General features: G+C 37.7%; 1 protein-coding gene across 1 annotated transcript; it reads left to right on the top strand.

The window, feature by feature from the left end:
* The first annotated feature begins 11,198 nt into the window (after window positions 1-11,198).
* Window positions 11,199-19,101, top strand: LOC139137102 (uncharacterized). Its single transcript, XM_070705067.1, has 2 exons — window positions 11,199-11,590; window positions 18,519-19,101. Exons 1-2 carry the CDS (start codon window positions 11,275-11,277, stop codon window positions 19,025-19,027), a joined length of 825 nt encoding a protein of 274 aa, XP_070561168.1. The 5' UTR covers window positions 11,199-11,274; the 3' UTR covers window positions 19,028-19,101.
* Window positions 19,102-21,165: the final 2,064 nt, after the last annotated feature.

Below are 21,165 nucleotides of genomic sequence, written 5' to 3'. Positions count from 1 at the left end.
TGTGAATGTTGGAGATATAGGATTATTCGAGTGTATTTTTGACTCTCAGTCATGATTTTGTATATGAGTGTACACACATAGCATAAGTTCCCGATCTTTATTTTATTACGTATAAGTTCATACGATCTGTTCTATTTTAACATGCTATAGTGCGGTTACCGTGGTAAATTTTGTGACAAGGTTTCGGACCAATACGGTTGTGTCGTAATTGGCTCTGATTAGGAACCAGTAAAAAGTCTTACAGTAATCTGTTGAATAAGGAAAACCAAACATTTCGCATGTTGTGAGTCCCGCTGTGATTCGGAGATTGCGCCAGCTGTATTGGCATGCGAGCTTTCATACTGTTCGCAGTATTACATTGCACTTAAAGTACCAATACATTTCACTGTTCCTAAATCTCTTTCTACCTCAATGATACCTGTAACACCTCAAATAACTACTTGACCTTTCCGTCGCCATCAAGCACGAGTATGGCCGCCTAGAGGCAGAAAAACTCCACTTTTTTTGAAAAATTCTACACTGAAGTCTTTTGCACCTGTGCTCTTTACCCTAAGTGTTATTTGCAGTGATATTTCCTTGCTTCCCTCTTTGGTCATATTCCCGAAGCTGTTGTATGGTAAGTTTACCCTTACAGGTGCACAACACTTCTCTTCCGGTCCGACGAAAGGCTTCTTTTAAGGTAGAACGCGCCTCGGGGACAGATATTCGGACTCTCAAACTTTTACAATTCTTTTCTGATATACCACTTGTGGGGGTTCATTTTAAAGCTCTTGGTGTAAGAAAACTTTTCATCGGCTTAGATTTTCGAAATTCGAAAATTTTATTTTTCTCCATAGAGTTAACACAGGGATGGCGGCCATTTTGAATTTAAAATATCGGTAAATCTTGGGTTATTTGTTTCTCTAGTACCAAAATTTGCACGGTGACCCCCGATTTTTATTCTTGATTTTGAAAGAGAATGGTTGAAAGATTCCTTAAGGAAAGTTTGAGCAAAAGTTTAAGTCTTTCACTTTCGAGGTGCATACTACCTGAAGTTCAAGCATTTGTTTTATAGTCATGATGAACTCGGTTTGTGTATTTACATATTTTTTATCATAAACATGCTGCGTACATTATTCAGTTTGCAGTGTTCATCGTTGTTTGGGGAAAGACACCCACATATCGTTCACGTTTCGCTTATTTGCATTTTCCCTGTATTAAAGTGTGTAATTTTAAGAGTAGGGCCATTCCATTTGGCGGTTAGCATACAGAACTGAATACCGATGGCGAAACGATGCTATGGTCTGTGACAATATGGCCGTTTGACGCTTGGTATCGAAACCACAGCCACTGTTGGTTGATTGTAAGATGAATATACTTTGTATTTCCATATTGTTTCAGTGAAGTTTGCTCTTCGAGAGTAGGGAACCTAGAATATCTCCGTTTGTGTTGATTGTAATTGTGGTTGGCCACGTTATTAGAATTTTTGTCTTGTGTGTCCAATTTGGTATCGCTTTTTTGTTTAGTGATCGTAGACATGACTTACGTTGTACTTCATCACCGCTATTTGTTTTGTGTTGTCCATCGCTAACCTTGTGCACAATCGCCGGTCGACGAACTATTGTGACCCGCCCTTCTGTATAAACTATGTATGGAACTATCGTTCCCGTCATATAACTGACGGTTTTTACGATTACATGGTCACCATTTTTTCTTAAAGGGACAAAGTCGGCCATTTTTCATAAATTTTGTTTGATGCGAGATACTACTTATATTGTTTGACATGTTGAAAGATACTGAATAAATGGTTGACCATGCATATATTCGACCCCTGTTATTTATCGTGTCTAAAACCGTGTCTCAATCCACGCATGGTCACCCATTCATTCAGTATCTTTCAACATGTCAAACAATATAAGTAGTATCTCGCATCAAACAAATTCATGAAAAATGGCCGACTTTTTCCCTTTAAGAAACAGCAAATGTTCTGAGCGACGTAAATATATCGATGATGTTCGGCTAACAAAGGTAAACAATTCAAATGGCCATTTTAAAATGAAGTGTTAACAAACTTTTGAAACCTCAATAACAATTTAATACAACACAATTCAAAACACAACAAAAAATAAGCTATGATAAATTTAAAAAGGATGAATTGAAATGACACAGAGAAAGAAAACAAAGTAAACAACAAAACGTGGCAATACATAAAAAATGTAAAAAACATAATTTGATACCAAAAGCAATCTCAGGTCCAAACCTGAAAGTACACAATAATTGAAATCAGTGTGCTGAGAAAAATGACCTGAATTCAATAAGGCACTTATGCCTCCTAGCGGAATCCAACGAAATACATCAATGGGACTTCAAATCTGTACACTGTTAGTCGTAAATAAAACACACACATATCCAAATTCAAATATTACCCTTAGGGTAGAATGCGCTCCGAGAAAGATATTCGGACTCTCAAAGTGCGACAATGTTTGGTTTTTTTTTGGTCTACCGTAATTTCGAACGTTATGGATTAAATAAAATTTTACCGAGTTAGTTTTGTGTAAATCGAAAATCTAATTTTTCTCATAGCGTAAACATAGACATTACGACCATTTTTGAATTCCAAGTGAAATATTGGGTAATTGGTTTTCACATTCAAGTAAAGAAATGAAATGTGACCTCTGATTTTTAATTTTCCTTCCGAAAGCGAATGGTTTAAAGTTTTCTTGGGGTGTCTGAGGAAGTAAAAGACACACTATCTGCATGAAGGGCATGGCAGCTCCGTAAACGGATGGTTACACAAATCAATCGTCGACCCGCAATACTACACAACATACAACACAGGACAACGGGGTTTTAAGACATCGTTGGTCAAAACAAAGGTTTAAGTCATTCAGTAAATTTTCTATGGGATTCTCGATTAAAAATGTTTATGATCACTTTATAAATATTAACGTTGTTGTTTAAAAGTACAGTATTTGTGCCATCATCGTATACGTACATATTATCCAACTATACTGGAATCCTGAATGATTTTCAGAATTATGCCACATTTACGCGGTTGTAACACAAACTCTCGGAGACAGGGTCCATAATTGGCGTATTGTTTGGTAATTCGTGCTCACAGTAATGACCTCGCTGTCTCTCTGAACAGAGAACAGTTTAATGATCTAATTCCGTAAGTAACTGTCATCGGACAGCAACTCGTCAACGATTGTTCCAGGAATTTTAATGTTCCACACAAAGTTTCGACGGATGTAACAAGAAGGGAGTGACATAATGGTATTACCAAGAATTACGATTTTGTGAAATGGCAGAAGCTTCCACTATGATTCGTTTACTTTTTGGAGTAGAATAAGGAATATAGTCTCATTTTCTTTTGTGATGAAAATATTGTAACAATGCAGAAATGATCCTGCGCGAATGTTAAGAATGATGAGAGAGAATTACTTTAAAGTCAGCCACTTTAAGGAAGAAGAACAGCAGTCTTGGAAACCTTGAATTCAGCTATGTTTTAAATTATTGTATTACCTTAGGGAAATAGCCCTTTACGAATGTATTTGCGAAAGGAAAATCGTCCATTTTATTTGTTCGTCATGGAATTGAAACAAAAATACGAAACACAGAGAAATATCGGCCACAAAACACACTCATTGATGGAAACGATATCCTTTTTCCTCATTTGTTCACAGTATTTCTCTTTTAGTGTGTTATCGTTCTTTTTCTGTGCCTCTTTTTGAAGTTTGTAAATTTAAAACAATGATAGTAAAAGACTTACCCGAGGAAACCTTTCGGCATCATCGCATCGACCAGAAATATATAGGTGTACCACTTACAAGCTGTCCCTGTGCTTATGAGCAGTAATAAGTAAAAAGGCACTCCACATCCAGAGCAAATACAGTCAGGCCATCGTGGTCTATCACATGTAACTCATCTGAGCTAAGTGCATGAACGGGATTCTTAGATCACAAAAAAAATAATGAATCAAACAGAATGCAAGAAGGACTTTCATACCGAGACTTCAACAACCAATAAGAATTCGACAAGTCACAAACCCAACCAATCAACTCGTAGGCGGAAATAATGGTCAATAATTTACAGCAGTATATCGATAAAAACTCAAATATACACTGCGATTAATATCTCCCGTCCAATAACAGCGAAGGCAGCCCCCTCTCTCTAATGAAGAACAAAATCCCAGTCCGTCCGAAAGAAATCAGTAAATATCTTGATCAAGAGATAGAGGACGCCCTCAACACAGGTTAGAGAAAAGAGCTGAGTAATCTTAGGCGGTCCACAGCATCGGCCCATCAAAAAGGATAGGAAGAGCATCTCCATACAAAGATGATATCACAAGAGAGCGATTGTTCAGTAAGACAGCCTGGATTTCATGGGATTTGGGATAACATGATATTTTTCCTTGGAAACATTTGGCATGGAATCAGATATCTATATCGTTTATTGCGACTTAAAAAATCTTTGCATAATTTTCCGTTCCTCACTAGTCCCTATCCAAAAAACAATATGTCTAGCCCTCTTTGTTATCCAAAAATCAGATATGTTCACACTCATTGACGTGGTTTACTCATGAAAGATACAGTTGGAGTGACCCGATGTACATTGCTATCAGTAATGAACATTTTCTCAAATTTTGATCCTATGGCAACGATGCTTATCCACTTTGTCTTACCCGTCTTCAATAGTAGTTATTTTCAATAGTATTAGCGTCATATCTTTTGTTTTGTAATTAATTTCTACCGAGTTTCTTAATGACTTTGTTTCAGTACTGGTGATGCAGACTTCCGGTCTAGATCAACAATAAGAAAGGAAGAACATGAAGGATGTGACACGATGCTGTGTTTACTATTCATGAGCTGTTCATTATTATTCATGAGGCAAGCATATTTGTTACATTGTAGGCTCGAATTCTATCGAGATTTTATCTGCTACCTCGTGCATGAGTAAACATTCAGCTTTCTTGCATTTCTTCAACTTTCTAGTCTCTTGGCTTAGAGGTGTAAAGTTGCATCGTAGATTAATGATACTCGCTCGCTACCTCCAGCCTTCTGTCCATCCGCTCAATATCGGAATACCAGCCTTTACGGCCCCGACAGGCTACCAAGTGATCGACAATACGATCGTAACCCCGGTCACATCACATTAGACTGAATTTTTCTTCAACTTGATTTCGATGTGTACAAATATTGACATAGATAATAAGTCTAACAAGAATATGTTCAAATAATTAGCGAAGAAAGTTACAAAAATAACATTTCTGATTTCCTCCATACCAGCATTTCTCTCCTTGGCTGTGTAGACCTTGAATTAGCACTTAGGTAAAACAAAAAATGCTTGGCATGGAAGTCATATAGGGACAAGCTGATTACTCTCCATGGCCAGTATTATGTCAGTATGATTTGCACCTAGAACAAACCTAAAGCGCTCAAAAATATGCAAATGTCCCAACAATTTCAAGGATTTCGATTTTAAAGGATATCAATAACACATCATTGCCAGGAACATATGAAAACTTTGAATATCACAGCTGCGTGTCTAGACAAAAGCTCGGATATATACTGACCTATGTGGTTTTTTTATGACTGTAGATGTAAATATAGTTTAAAAGCTTAAACCCCAATCCACAGATATAGACTGCTTCTCTGACTCTGTGGAATAACCTAAGACAAATGGTCCAATGCAATTTAGGCTGACCATCAGTGTGCTTCCGTACAACTTTAAGCAGCTGTAGAGATGAGTTTGTCAAGAACGCATTGAGTTTTCAAGGCCGAGTTAACCTATTGCGTCTTCTGCTGCCTGTGATCGTATCCATGCACCAATGCTCAGTGTATCCTGAGTGCATCAGTAAGGTCAATGAAGTTATGTGTTTTGGGGGAATTCTATCCTTAACTACATTGAAACTGTCACCCAGTCAACATGGTTTATTATTTTTTGTAACCTCATCTGTCGACGAAGTGGGTCCGGCTAGATATACTCACTGTCTTAAACCCCCGACTGACAGGGAGCGAAAACTTGGTCGAGGCCGAATTATGGATATCCACGACCTCCCCAGGACAAACAAAGTTATGTTCGCTTGAGTGTTACCATGGCATCTTGTGCATAAAACATGTTGACATGTGCATTTACAATGTTGGCCTTAAGGGAGCCTTCAGTAAATACAGGGGGTGGGCCTGGGGAATTCCGCGCACACCTGTACCGTAAAATGTGACCCTCCCCTATTCTCCTGTCTAAAATGTGACCCTCCCCCTAGTCCGACATTCTAAAACTTGACATCCCCTCCCAACCACTGCAGTATTCTCCCCAGGAATAACTGAAACAGTATCAGCTAATTTACATAACAGTCGGTTCAATTGTTATGTAAGTTTTACGGAGGGGAGGGCTGGTGTTTTTGGAGGGACAGTCGCAATATATCACGCAAGAATTTTTGAAGAGATATGGTATTTCATACATTTGAGAGAGGGTCACCATATTTTGTGCAACTATAAGAAGGCAAGATGTGGCTGATTTAGTGCTTCATCCAAAAATATCAAATCATAATACATGGAGTCTATCAGGTAAATTATTGACAATTCCCCCCCCCCCCCACAAACATGCTATTTCTGTATATTATATGTGTTTAATAATGTATTTAAATATACTTTGCTTGAATTGGGAAGTAAAATGTGCATTTGTGTACAAGAAATTGATTTGGAATTTCATCTAAAACGTTGGTTCACTAAACATGGTAGTCTATGATGAAACTATGAATAATTTTTTTCAATACAAAACTAGGTAAATCTGAACGTTTGATTTGATTATTGGATGTGCGTTTGATTATTGGTATTAATGGTGTTGATTAGACTAGAGTGGTTATAAGTCCATGGTTGTGCAAGAAATTTGATTTTGGAATTTCACTGAAATGTTAATTCACTGTCTATGAGAGAGCTATGCACAATTTTTGCCAATATAAAACTAACAAAATCTTTGCATTTATGTACATTTGATAATAATTATTGATATACACTTTTCCACCTGTTGCATATGTTTTTGTCGCTTGTCTTTTATCAGTTTTAACTGTTCAAGGTGTTTAATGTAGGATACCACTGCATCTTCTTTGCTTGTGAAACTTGTGGACAATATGTACGTATTTAAAGTAATCGGCGTATTTCGTTGGTGATTTCTTATTCAGGAAATATCACACGGACAATCAAAGGTGTGGCCATAAAATCAGCTTCTGTCAAAAGTGACCCTCCCCAAAGATAGGTTTTTAAAAAGTGAACATCCCCCTTGAACAGTTTTCTAAAAAGTGACCCTCCCCCCCTTCCCGGCCCACCCCGCTGTAATTACTGAATGCTCCCTAATATTTACGATGTTGTCTTGTGTAAAGATGATGCTATCGCATGCTGAGCATTGTTGTCTTGTCATTTAACATGCTGTCTTGAGTGCATTTACCTCTGTTGCATTCAACGTGTTGTCCCGTCTATTAACGTGTTGTGGTGTGTATGAAATGTTGTCTTGAGCCTCTTCCTTGCCGGCGTGGGTATTTGATATTGTTGTCTTATGCACTTAGCATGTTGTCCTGTAAATTTATGGTCTACAATCTCTCCGCAGTTTTGTAAAATACTCCAAATTTACACCATACCAAAACAGAAAATACGTTCTATACAGGTACATTTACAATACTGTCCTGGGCATATTTAATGTTCCCAGACCAGAAAAAAATCGATCTAATAATGTCATAACGTTAACGATACTGTCAAGGGTTTTGTTTCATTCTATTCAACATTTACCAGTATCAGTACCTAACAGATGGAATTTTTTGTGGTTTTGTTTTGTGTATCTACTACAGTTTTTCTTCTTTACTCTCTGAAGCGTGATTTAAGTCAAGTTTTTAATTTTAACACAGCCCTATATGTACAGTCAGCATTGTTATTGTTCAAAATGAATTCAAGTCCGGACTAAAATTGATTTGTCATCAACAACGTACAGTGATTACGATCTCATATACAGAATATTTTGCCAAACAGAATATTTGTTATTCTACAATGCTGTGGGAGTAGAACGAGAAACTGCAATTCACATACAGAAAAAAGTACTGAATTGGCCAAAAGGTACAGTTAATGTCCCTCTTATGTAATTATGTTAATTTTCTTGACAGGTGAGGGAAGTCATCATGTTTCCAAACTATTTCAATGCAATCGCCTTTTTTCTTTTTTACTGGGTGTTTTCCTGTGAGAGAAAAAATGACAAAACAGCACCCTCCTTCCGTGCAAAAGAGAAACACACAAACACATACGGTACGATATCGATTCTCCCCTCCGAAGGTGTTTGTGAATGCAGCCTAAACAAACTAAAAAAAAGACAAAAAGAGAACGTTTGGGATTCGACTCCCGGTCACTATACCAGTTATCCAGATGTTCACATAAAAATAACTTTTTATTCATAATTAACAAGGAGACAAAACACACAAAGACAAAAACACATTCGCTAGTAATCAAAATTAAAAGCAAAGAAAGAAACTGCGCAAAACAAAAGCAATTCTGTATAGTACAGATGTACATGTGTTTGGGTTGGTAAATTTACATTATACAGTTCTATTAAGTAGTTGTACTAACGTGTTAAGAAATAACATTTTTGGAGGAAGACAAAATTGAAGCCTCACACCATGATGGTTCATCTTTGACATGAAATAGACAATAGCTCGAGATAAGGCATAGTTTACTGACATCACGTATCACGGTTTTATGCTGTTTACTTAATTTCAGTGCCTTAAGAAGTTGTAGAAGTCTGAGTTTATTGTCTGTCGTCATGTGTCCTCTCGATCCGACTACAAAACAAATGAGTTCAATCGAATATCCTTGAGCTTGTAAAGAGTTAACAAGATGTGAATATTTCATGCGTTTTTCCTTGTGACGTCTCTCAATATTAAATTCAAACGATACTATCAGTTCAAAAATGATAGTTCTTTTTACATCCTTGAAGAGAATAACAAGATCAGGACGGTCAGGTGTACATAAAACATTGCGCGGGATGGTACCCTTTGTATGACCTGGTAAATCGGTATAAATAGATAATGTGTCCATAACTGATGACGAAGCACAAGTTTGAAAAATATAATGCAAAATATTATTATGTCGCCACGTGTATCTATTCTGTTCAAGCATGGTTTTGCAGCCATTCAGAACATGATGAAGGGTTTGGGTATTACTGCAAAGTTTACACTTTGAGGAAATTTTCTTACCCCATCTATGTAGATTATTGAACGTTGGAAGACAGTCAATGGCGCGCAGCTCTGACTGCGAAGCTGAGGATTTTTTTTGCATGTTATAGATAATGCTTCTCCATGTAATGTCAGATTTTTCTTCAGCAAGAAGCTCCAGGAATTTTCCCTGAACAACAAGAGATTTTATTTTATCCATCCAATGACACTGATGTTTTGTTGTAACGATTTGTTTGATGTTTTCCTTCGCATGGTCCCACTTACTACCTGTTGCAGTATTAACAGCGTCTGTTGCTATGGCAGCAGCTTCAATGCTGCCATATGATTTCCTACTGTAAGATTACTCCCGTGCTATCGTGGCATTCATGGCTGCTATGACCCGGTCATCTGCCCTGTTGTGACAGTGTGCTACTGATATTTGCATGACATTCACTATACACCTGGGAGATGAGCGGAATGGCAAGCCCCTATTGACTGTAAAATCTCCGAGCAATTTCGCGTGATGGGGACAAGATCGGCGAATCCTGGGAGCATCTGGTCTATGATGTATTTTTATGTTTTGAGACAAAGTCTTGAAAAATATAGCTTCAACGTTTACAGAAATGGCTTTCGAAGTCTACTAAGTAATGACAATGAACAGACTCTTTGTTTTGGATCAGTTGTATCGTTCTTGTCCGTAAACTGATCAGACACACGAAAGTCATATTTCCCACTCATTACTTAGAGGATATAAACGGCAAGCGAGGGTATTTGGTTGCAGATATAAGTCCTCTGGTGGTGAAAATTAGCATATTTGTGTGAAAATAATCACCTCGCTTCGCGAGGTTATTATTTCACACAAATATGTTCAAAGATAGAGATGTAAATGAAAAAGGTACTTTTCCTATCTTTTACAATGTTGACAAACCCATAAAATCTCTGATAAGTCCACGGATAAGCATAATTAGTTGTGCTGACTAATTAATTACAAGATGTGTATATGAGAGATAAACGTCCTTGTAATAGGCTGTAAAATAAATAAAGAGTCAAGAGGCTAGGTTAGGTTATATAATCATTTTTTTTTCCTCCGATCAGTTAGAGCATGAAGAAAGGGAGAGGAACTGATTGAGAAAACAGTGAGAAAAACTTAGTACGTATGGGCCGCCTGTGATACAGGTGGACAATGTTGTTATTTAGGACCGAAGCTGGAACGAGGGTTCAGGAGCCCAGCCTCAACTTAAACTCAAACAAGAACGTATCTGAACGCGCGCGTGCACCGTTGATTCCATACAATACGGTGACGCAAGCATCGATATCGCGATTACACATCAAACTTGCAGAATTTTACTGAAAAAAGAACTTTTGAAAATATGGTGCAGTTGTTACATAGTCGTCGCTGCTTATTCAAACTCTTCATTTGTGGGTTCATCGAGCAGCACCAGACTAAAATATAACAATCAAAATCAATCTCAAGTGTTAGATTTGTTTGACAGTGTGGCGCGTTGAGCTCTCAAGCTGGAGTTTGAAATAAGCGAGCTCAAAATGTTACGCATCGCGCAGGTCTTCTTGTTGAGAATATAAACCGCAGCTCCAGCCAATTAGATTGCCGGATTCTAAGCATATTATAATGAGAATTGGATGGTAGCCCCCAAGTCATGTGCAGTCTGCGTAGCCGAGACTAAGTAGCATGCAGTACCAACCAATCAGATGACTTCGTCTGAGAGCATTTTTCCTTTTACTTTGTTTACTTTATTCATATGCCTGTATGAAGGGGTAGAAATCTCTGTAAATCAAATGGCGAAAAAGTCACTTGTGCTGAGAATATTTTGTCTGACGTATTTGGCGCAAAATGCTTTGCCTGTACCTGACAAAAATTTACTTCAAAAGTAACACTCTGGGGAAAAAGTTGATTTCATGGGCATAAAAAGTTTGCTTTTAAAGCCACAGCTCCCCATCAGATATAAAATGGTTCGCCCCTAACAAAAAATAATTGTTGTACGTCTGCCAAGTTTGTTCATTTCACGTGAAGCATTCGTTTGGAGTGTCAGATACGTGCAAAACATCAGTAATTAATATCGGCGACCTTTGTAAGTCTTTGGCGTGGTATGCCCTCCGCACTTAAAATGGGTTCCAAAAGAAAACAAATTTCACTTTGTTTGTTGCTTTGCATTTTGGTACTGAATCTCGGGGTTGATTCCAAGCCGCTAAAGCAAAGAGACGGCTATTCGCACGGGACGCATCTCGAAGACATCGAAGACATCGGGAAGAGCCATCGCGGTGACGGATGGACTAAAAACTTCAAGCCGCACTCCAAGTACATGCCCGTGATTGACCTGATCAAGGAAAAAATGGAAAAATGCAAAACCTATCCGAACGACAAGCTATGTGGACCGGGGCGAACGAAGTACCTGCCAAATCTGGGTAAGAAAATTTATGAATTTTTTGCAACTTTCGGCAAACTTCTGAATACTCAATAGTTCGGAAATCTGTAGCCTGAAAATGGGTATTCTTGACGTGAGAAGTAACAGGGGGTAGAAACACAGATTTATACCACAATCCTGTGTTATTGTAGCAGCTCTGCAAGGTAGAATTCCCCTCGGGGACAGATACTCTGGCCCTCAAATTTTTACGGTTCTTTTCTGATATATCACCTATGGCAGCTCATTTCAAAGCTCTTCCTCAGGGAGTAAGAAAAATTTTCACCGTTTTAGTTTTTCGAAAATTGACTAACACAACGATGTGGTTATTTTGAATTTTAAGAATCGGTAATGTTAGGTAATTTGTTTCTCTAGTACTGAACTTTCTACGGTGGCCCTGATTTTTATCCTTGATTTTGTAAGAGCATGGTTGATCGTTTCCTTGAGGACATTTTCGAGCAAAAGTTTAAGTCCGTCACTTTAGAGGCGCATACTGTCTTAGATGACAATTTGAGACGAGTAAGAGGTGATTTATCTCTGAAAAAAAAGTTTTGGGCTGATTCCAAAGCATCCATCATCTCGTACTATGAGACACGCAACGGGTTCGGAATTCGAATGCAGGATGATCAGGGAATTATTAAAGCTGTCAGTTCTGAATTGAGAACACGTGCAAAGCAGTTCAAACCACTATTCGACACAAACTCTTCAAATTTTCCCTCAGATGGGGTGTTCAAAAATTTAAACTCTTTCTCATTTACTGTTATCAAAACTTAACATATTCTACAAAATATATAAATGGTTGGTCAAAGATGTCAGGTGGGTGACATGCTTTGGTCAAAACAGTGGTCAAAAGCCTACATTTCATTGCATGTCTTAGGTCCATTGTGTACGTGAAGCGAAAGCCACATAAACGCAGAGTTAAAATTTGACAAAAACTCTTAAGTAAGGATAGCAAGGTGCGGTCGATCAGAGCTTTGCTCGGCAAGCTTAACTGAAAATACAAAAATCCTTTTTCAAAATTCTGCTTAGCTAGTTCCTATTTTTCTTTTTTTAAATGTCAACAGATTTTCCTCAAATCGCATTGCAATGTACCAATGTCAGCATGTCTTACACCACATTGAGAAGCAAAGTATAATTCGATCCGAAATCCTCTTTTCTATTGGATTTTGGGCGTGGTCTAATAAGGGCCTTCCCATCATGCCACGGCGTACATTCCGGGCACTTTCAAACAGCCTATACGATTGAACGTAAAGTGACAAGGACTGCGATTGGTATTATCACATGATTTTAAAAAGTTATCAATTGTGTCAGCAATGCTTTTAAAAAAATGGTTCTTCGTTGCATTGAATTGTTTTTTATTGCCGTCAAATACGATTTCTCATTCCAACCAAATAATTGGTAGCAACATGATGAATGGTCGTCTCAAAGTCAACGGCGTTGGTACGGAGAGATATTGAACCAATCACAAAAGTATGTGACGTAAATTAGGTGTTCAAGAGTTTTGTTTAACGTCTGGCATTTTTTCCTTTCGTGGGCAGAATTTTCCAGCATCAATCTAAGGGACGGGCCAGTTAGCTTCAGCCTGGGGGGTATATTCATGCAACTATTTTCTTTCTAGTGACATATTTCAAAATAAAGGGTGATTTTCATGAGTAAAATGATAGATATAGAAAGGCAGCTTTTTTGCCGTCATTAGCTGTGCTATTACGGTTTCAACGGTAAAAGTAAAGGTCCTTTCAGACTCTGTGCACGTCAGATTTGGCTGCAACTTATACAACTAGCTATCTAGGGCTTCTTAGGAGATGTAATTGGTACCAAACAAGAGAGCCCATTTTTCTTCCTGTCCATTGTTATGGTATAGGCGTGATTGCACTTTGTTCATACTACTGGTAGTGATAGTTTCCTTCATAAAGTTTCTGAACCTATCATTAAAAAGGTAACAGCGAAAACCAAAATTCATATTCGATACCTTGGAAGCTACTTCAAGGACAACTATTAAAGGACAGTTTCAGAGAACTGAAATAACACATTGTCACTGAAAATAAAATTTTATATCTAAATTATCATGAAAACAAACAGAATTAAACTTAGTTCTTCTTTAAGGGCGAGTAGATATAATTTATGACAATACAACTTCTTCGTTATTTTTTATTCTGTAATATCAACCACAATGTCATGTCTTTGAACCTTTTCACTCCCATTTTCCTATGTAGATGTCGACCATGATGGTGAAAGTGTTACAGGTACATTACAATGCCCAGTGTTAAGCTTGTTGAAATAACTAGCCTGCACATGTAAAGGCAAGAGAATTTTCAGTCTCGACCAAAATTCATGTATTGACAGTTTTTGGACCTATATGTCTATTTTTATACACATGCATGCTATGTTGACAAATTATAGTCTGGGCATTTCTGTCGTTAATATACAGAATAAAAATCATGGAAAATTGTCAAAAGATTCAGCTAGTTGTCCCTTCAATATGTTAAGCTTTACTCACAAAATGAGGAAAAACAGACTTTCAGTGAGCCAAGCAAGGGTTCGTAAACACTAAACATGATGGCTTGCAACAGTCTAACTACCTACTGAAGTTTTTGATTTACTGCTAATTCTCTCTCTTTTATGTTAGTGATTGACATCAATTTATGTATAGCAGTTCTGGACATCATGCTTTGCATAGAAAGTGTGAAATACATGCATTCACAGCTCATTCAAAATACTGTACTCACACTTTCAAAATGATGTTTAAAATATAACAGAGAGAAAATAATGCCCCAAGGAAAGTGCTCGCTGATGTATAAATATTGGACATCGTTGAACGACAGCGTTCTTCCGTGTTTCTCAGACTTTCCAATCGATTGCATCCTGTCGGCTTGAACCCTCGGATCCTGCGTGTGAAATCCTACAGGCGTCTCTGCAGAGACTATCGCTGTCACAATACTTGCATGCCGCGGTCGGTCGTTGCCCGTTGTTGTTCTGATAGCAGCGACCGTACCAGTCAGTGCTCTCCTGCATGTCAGTGACAACAGGTCACCTTTATGATGGATGCGGTCCAGACTGGATCCAAACATACAAACCCAAATGAATGAGAGAGAGAGAGAGAGAGAGAGAGAGAGAGAGAGAGAGAGAGAGAGAGAGAGAGAGAGAGAGAGAGAGAGAGAGAGAGAGAGAGAGATACATGAATGTATGTTAAACGTTGGTATGCATGATTGCTTTTATTTTCACGTTTTGTTTTAACTTTGTCTCGGGGGACGTCACCCTGTTTTCGAAAGTTGGAACGGGGGGGGTCAGGCCTTTTGATGTCCACAAAAAAGTATCCACCAACCCCCTTCCCCGACCGAAGAAACTGACCAGTCCCTACAATACTTGCGCTCTTCGGCATACTTTAAGGTTCCTTACTGATGTGAGCACGTCCAGGTATTGACCGTTATCAACTATATCTACAGATAGGTAAAGGCCTACATGTGAATCTGTAAAGCGAAAAGTCTTCGTCGAAAAATTGTACACTGAATGACTTATACAAGTATATATATTCCATGTTTTCTTGATATGACAAAAAGATAAAAAAGAGCGGCCTTGCCTCTTTAATCTAGGCAACAAGTGAGTGAGTTCGAGGTAGAGAAACCACAGCCATTCGACTCAATGCAAAGAAAACGTCACTTATTATGACTGCTTGCATCAGTGACGGTATGTTTGCATTTGAGTCGAGTACCTTGTGAGCAAGCGCGGTGTGTGCGGATTGGGTGGTGTTGTTTTGAGTAAATAGTACGTCTGACCTCCTTCAAGACAATGTTTCAACTTTTGCACAGTTCATTTCTTCGTGATGGATGGCTATTGCTGCTTAGCTGACAGTTACAGCTACAACTATCTCCCGAGTTCAGTCGATACACACGCAACGTTGACGTAACCCTATTCCCTTAACCGTAATCACGTGACAAAAGTTTAGATGGACGTGTTTACTCGAGCTTCAATAGAGGTTTTCCAAGCTTGATTTCCGGATCATGAATGCTTTGAAAACCTTAAAATTGCATTGAAGTCTTTTTCAAGACGTTGATTAGCGTAGTAATAGTTGTAATTAGTCTGTATATGTTATCTGCATTCTTTTACGATCGTTTATTTCAAGGTCAGCAAGAGAGTATCCAAGGCCAACATGTTGTTTTGCAAAAAACCTCCAAAAACAGGCAAAATGAAAAAAAAAACCATTTTTTCCCTTTGTATCTAAGCAGAAGCTTTATATGTTAAATTATACACAAAACGTGATTTCATGTGTCTGTGTCTTGTAGTATGGAAACTTGCCATTTCGACATCAATATGAAGTTTCTCATGCAGTAGTCACTGGGGTCAGTGCAAAGGTCGAGAGAAAATTGATGGTTGTAATATGAGCAAACCAGATTAAAACCCGTCTCTACACGATCCCTAAAAACATTCCTATGTAATCACAGGTCATAGCATAGCATGTGATATTTGTTTGTGCACCAAACACAGTTGACGATCATGTTCAGCCTGCTGTTAGGGACTTGTCAGTTTCTTTGGCCTTGGATGGATTTGTAGGGGTGTCACCCTTATTTTGATTTAATACGGGGTCACCGTGTTATGCATGGAAATGCTCAATGTAGAGGGTGTCGGCGTGTTTTGGATTGTAAGATACCGGCCCACAAAGTATAGAGTGTATTTCATGAGAAAAACATAAGTAACCAAAGGTGGATTTTGTCATAACGTCTTTTACGGTCTCAAAGAGGAAAAAGTCCTTTCTTATAAAATCTTCTGAAACTAGCTCCCCAAGGCTTGTTAGGAGATGTAATTTGAGTCCAGCGAAAAAAAAAATTATTTGTTTCTGTCAATTGTTTTTGGTTAGGGAGCGATTCCAATTTGCGATCCTAGTAATAGTTTTGTTGAAAACGTTTCTGATTAAGTCATTAAAAGGCAACAGTGAAAACCAAGATAGAAAAATTCACATTCGATACTTTTGAAGCTAGCATAAGGGGAACTTGTAAAGTAAATAGTGCAGGGTCACTGAAAATGAGCCTTTACACCGAAATTATCATGGAAGGACGGATAACGAAATCAGTCTCATCTCTGTTCTCCTCGCAAGGGAGAGTAGCTGCAATTTATGACAACTTCTTTGTTATTTTCATTCTATATAATAAAGTATAGTTTTATATACAGTCTTAAGCTTTTTTACCATGTTTTCCTCAAAGGTCCACCACGATTGTGAAAGTGTCAAAGTATATAGTGTTGCAGTGTCCAGTGTTAAGCTAGTTACAGCCTGTATATATTAATATTTATAGGCAGCAAGTGAATTCATTGTCACAATCAAATTCAGGCACCGGGAATATCTCATAACTGGCAATAATTCATATATATATATATATATATATATATATATATATATATATATATATATATATATATATATATATATATATATATATAAACCGTACTCTCTGTGCCCAAGTTCAGAGATTGCCATTGCCATAAAGCCATTATGGTGATAACCATAAGGGCACATTGTATACATTTTTGTGTGTGTGTGTGGGTGTGTATATATATATATATATATATATATATATATATATATATATATATATATATATATATATATATATATATATATTATATATATATATAAAGCACAATTGGAACAAATTTGGGATAATTGGATCTACATATTAATTTCTCAAGTGTTTGGTGCCATATAGCTGTATGTTGCAATATTACAAAAAACAAGAGTGTAATTTAAAAAGAAAAGCAGATGAATTTACATTTGCAGGTTAAAACGGCCGTATTCGCCATCCAATTATCCCAAATTAGTTCCAATCGATATATATATATATATATATATATATATATATATATATATATATATATATATATATATATATATATATATATATATATATATATATATCTGTTTATACCTATAATATTTGTCCGTGCAGAGTGATAGTTTGGGGCAGAGTATGCATCCGATTCGGGTTTTCAGTTCACATTTTGTTTTATTGATTATTTCAAACAAAAATAAACATAAATCATGTTTCAGCTACCTATGTATTTGTAAACAAACAGCTAGAAAACGTCCCAGACTGAGCCCCCTGAGGACCGGCATGTCATTTCAAGAGGGGAGAACTCCCTGTGGCCGAAAGGAGTTGTTCAGATTCATTTTGCGAAATGTGTAGATTTATAACCTGCCGCACACAAAGAGAAATTAGCAGCGCAAAAGTTCGTTAGAGGATGTCATATTTTACTCAGCCAATTTAATCCCATATGCAGCGATTTTTCGTTGGAGTCTTTCCTTTTGTACAGTTGAGCAAAATATCCAGCGTTTTTCATATTTTTCCTCGCTAGCAAAATTCCTCTCCCTGTGCGCCACAGAAAGCAATTTTCCGTGCGTCTTTTTACTGAAAACACGGTTGGAACTAATTTGGGATAATTGGATCTTCATATTTTTCAAATTTCTCAAAAGTGTTAGGTGCCATAGAGCTGAATGTTGCAATACAAATTACTCATAAAAACAAGTGTGTACATGTAACTTAAAAAGAAAAGCAGATGAGCTTACATTTGCAGATTAAACCGACGATACTTCAGCATTCAATTATCCCAAATTAGTTCCAATCGTGTTTGAAGTGCATGCGTTGAAATCAAAGGATAGTACAAAATGCGCCCTCCCCTCTGAAAACAATTATTTCGTCGTCGATCTTAACGCTCACTGATTACTGTGAATAAGGTGATTTTAGTATTTTAAGTCCATTAACTTGGATTTATACAGCAAATTCATTGTCTATTTTTTCATATATATTTGGTTATAAATCTATATTGATACCGTTCTACTCGATCATTTGTCTCCCCTTTCATGGTGTCAACATTTCTCTTCGTACAGATTGAATCCTCATTGACGAGATAAAGTTATATTCTCTCCGTTGATGTTTGGTTTTCAGCCGATGAAGACAACGATGTCTTATCATTTGATATAAAAGACGAAGTATCTGCCAACTATATTTTACGATCCGCCGAGTTGTATCTAAACGTCGTTACAAGCAACCAGGACTTTAACCTGTCGGATGTCACGACGTCTACTGACCGGATGACCCTCAACTACGACACAAAGCAAATCTTGAGACTTTCCAGCGGCTCTGAAAACAGGTCCGAGAACAACTTCAAGATTGAACTTGATGTCACAGATGAGACAATACTGTTCCTCGAAGCCGGAATCTCTGACAGGTTCAATTTCACCGCCGACGTGGCTGGACACCATCTTGATCTGTCAGCCTTCCTAATCCTGAAGTTAGAGCGAATCTTGTCAGGGCGCCCTCTAGTGTTCGATTTGCTTTGGCCACCGAAAAACGTGAGTCGCATAGCAGATAATGTACATCAGCACCATGGCAGTCGCTCAAGAAGGCTTGTTTCCAAGGTTACCAGCCGACGCATATGCAGGAGCACAAAGTGAGAGTTGACTTCAGAGAGTTAGGGTATGATTGGATAATCTCTCCTTGCGGTGAGTGTCCCGGATGTTAAAGTAAGTTCGTCACATCTCAATACAATAAATCACAGTCCAAGCATTGAACACACACAGAGCAGTGTGATCAGATGAACAAACAGTATTGGTTTGAGTAACATGTAAGTGCCAAGTAATGCTCTTTTCCAAACTGACTTTTGGAAAAATGTTTTGCAGTCTAATTGCTACAAAGTAGAAGTTATTTGAACTGTGGCAAGACAAACTTGTCAGCTAGTCTGAGTGAGAAAAGGTCATAAAACATTCAATGAATACATTGTTCAATTATTTTAAAGGCAGAAATTACTGTGATTTTTACTGCAGGTTTCGAAACCAGTCTGTGTATGGGTGTCTGTCCGTTTCCACTGGATTCATACCTAAACGCCACTGTCCACTCCACCATCCAGGGCTTTATGAATGCACGCGATGCCCCGGTAGAGGGCGCTAGAGTTCCACGGCCTTGTGTACATGATGCCATGTCACCCATCCCTCTGATCATCTGGGACGAGGAAGGAGACCTCACATTGGCTGTTTACTCAGAAATGGTTGTTGAGTCTTGTGGTTGCCGCTAGCAACCATGACCAATTCTTGACAGCCTGTTCAGTGATTGGCTATAACAAGGACTGCTTATTTGCATTTATAATGACATAGTTTTGTTCAAGTTTTCTTGTGAAATTCTTATGAATTTTATAAATTACAAGTTTGCTGTATGAACCAAACTGACTAAAATATATATTTAGATGTTTACTTAGTCCGTGTAATCTCCAAATACTGGTTCAAAAATATTCTTCTTACTCAGCACAGTTGCATGCACTGTGAACTTACTCTTTTGTTTGTATTTTTTAGTTTCATGTTTAAAAAGTAAGTAAGCTTACTCTTCTTTAACTCTCTGAGGGCTGTAATTTTTCCCATCAAAATTTTAGTGCAACAATTTACCAACAGTTATGCATTTTTCTGTAATTTTCTTGATAATTTTGGACCAAATAAATACCACATTTCATTGGATACAGTTTTTTCATCAAAATTTTGTCAAAAATCTGAAAAAAATTGACTGGGGTACATTTTATAAAGGTGACAAAAATTGACTTTGGCGCTCAAAGGGTTAATATCTACCTTATATATATATAACTTTTTTCTTCATCCTCGATATAACATGACTTCAATACTTGTAAGTGTCATTAAAGATTTTTGCTATTGTTTAGTGTTGACTTCAGTCTCAAGTTCTTTCAGACCAGAAAAAAGGTCTCCTTTTCATCAGATGTTTTGTTGACCAATTCACCATACTGAACAATAAGGAACAAGCTGCAGCAACGGTTGGACCAGTACCATGGCTTACTGGATCCTGGCGCTCACTATGGGTTACGGTACTGAACTAAAACTGCATACCAGGAAGTCATGTGACATTGCGTTTGCTCTCCATATGACTCATATAGAGTTAGCTTGGGACCATAAAAGGTATACAGTCACCTGTAATCTAATTATGCCCATATATGGTCAAAGGGGCGTTCCTTGGTATTCAAAATGCCCATGTGAGGGGCGCTGTTTTTAAAAAGTGGCCACCTGCTTAAAATCTGTGATTGGTTAGATTTTAGATGGTAACTGTGGCAAAACTGGAACAGGTGACAGTATAGCTTTGATATCCTTGGCATTTTGACAAATGCAACTCGCAGACTTTTCGCCCAGAATTCCACATTTTTTCTAACTCTAGTTTCTAATCCATTCAGTTTCTTGTTTTCTTCCTTACTTACATTCTCCCTCCAATACTTTCAAGGTCGTTCCCTGGAATGCTCTGGGGAAGGGACTGTGAAAAAGGCCCATTTATGAAATGTAAGGTCATCTATATCTTTCAACTTTGGTCGAATTCAAACATGACATTCCAAAGTCTTCTTGATTATTACACAGTTACATGTTGAAGATGTTGGAAGACGTTAGAAATTATCCAGGTATTGAAATTGGTGAGTGACCACTTTTCACAAAATGCTGATGTGGCAAGGATTCTGTCATGGTACAGAATATTTCATGAGAAAAGTCAGCCAACAAAAACCACTAAAACGCATGAGCATGCACGATCCCCGGCCACAGAAACAAAATAT

Source organism: Ptychodera flava, chromosome 7 (genome assembly GCF_041260155.1).
Source record: "Ptychodera flava strain L36383 chromosome 7, AS_Pfla_20210202, whole genome shotgun sequence".
NCBI lineage: Eukaryota > Metazoa > Hemichordata > Enteropneusta > Ptychoderidae > Ptychodera > Ptychodera flava.
This window is presented reverse-complemented; position numbering and strand designations above follow the sequence as displayed.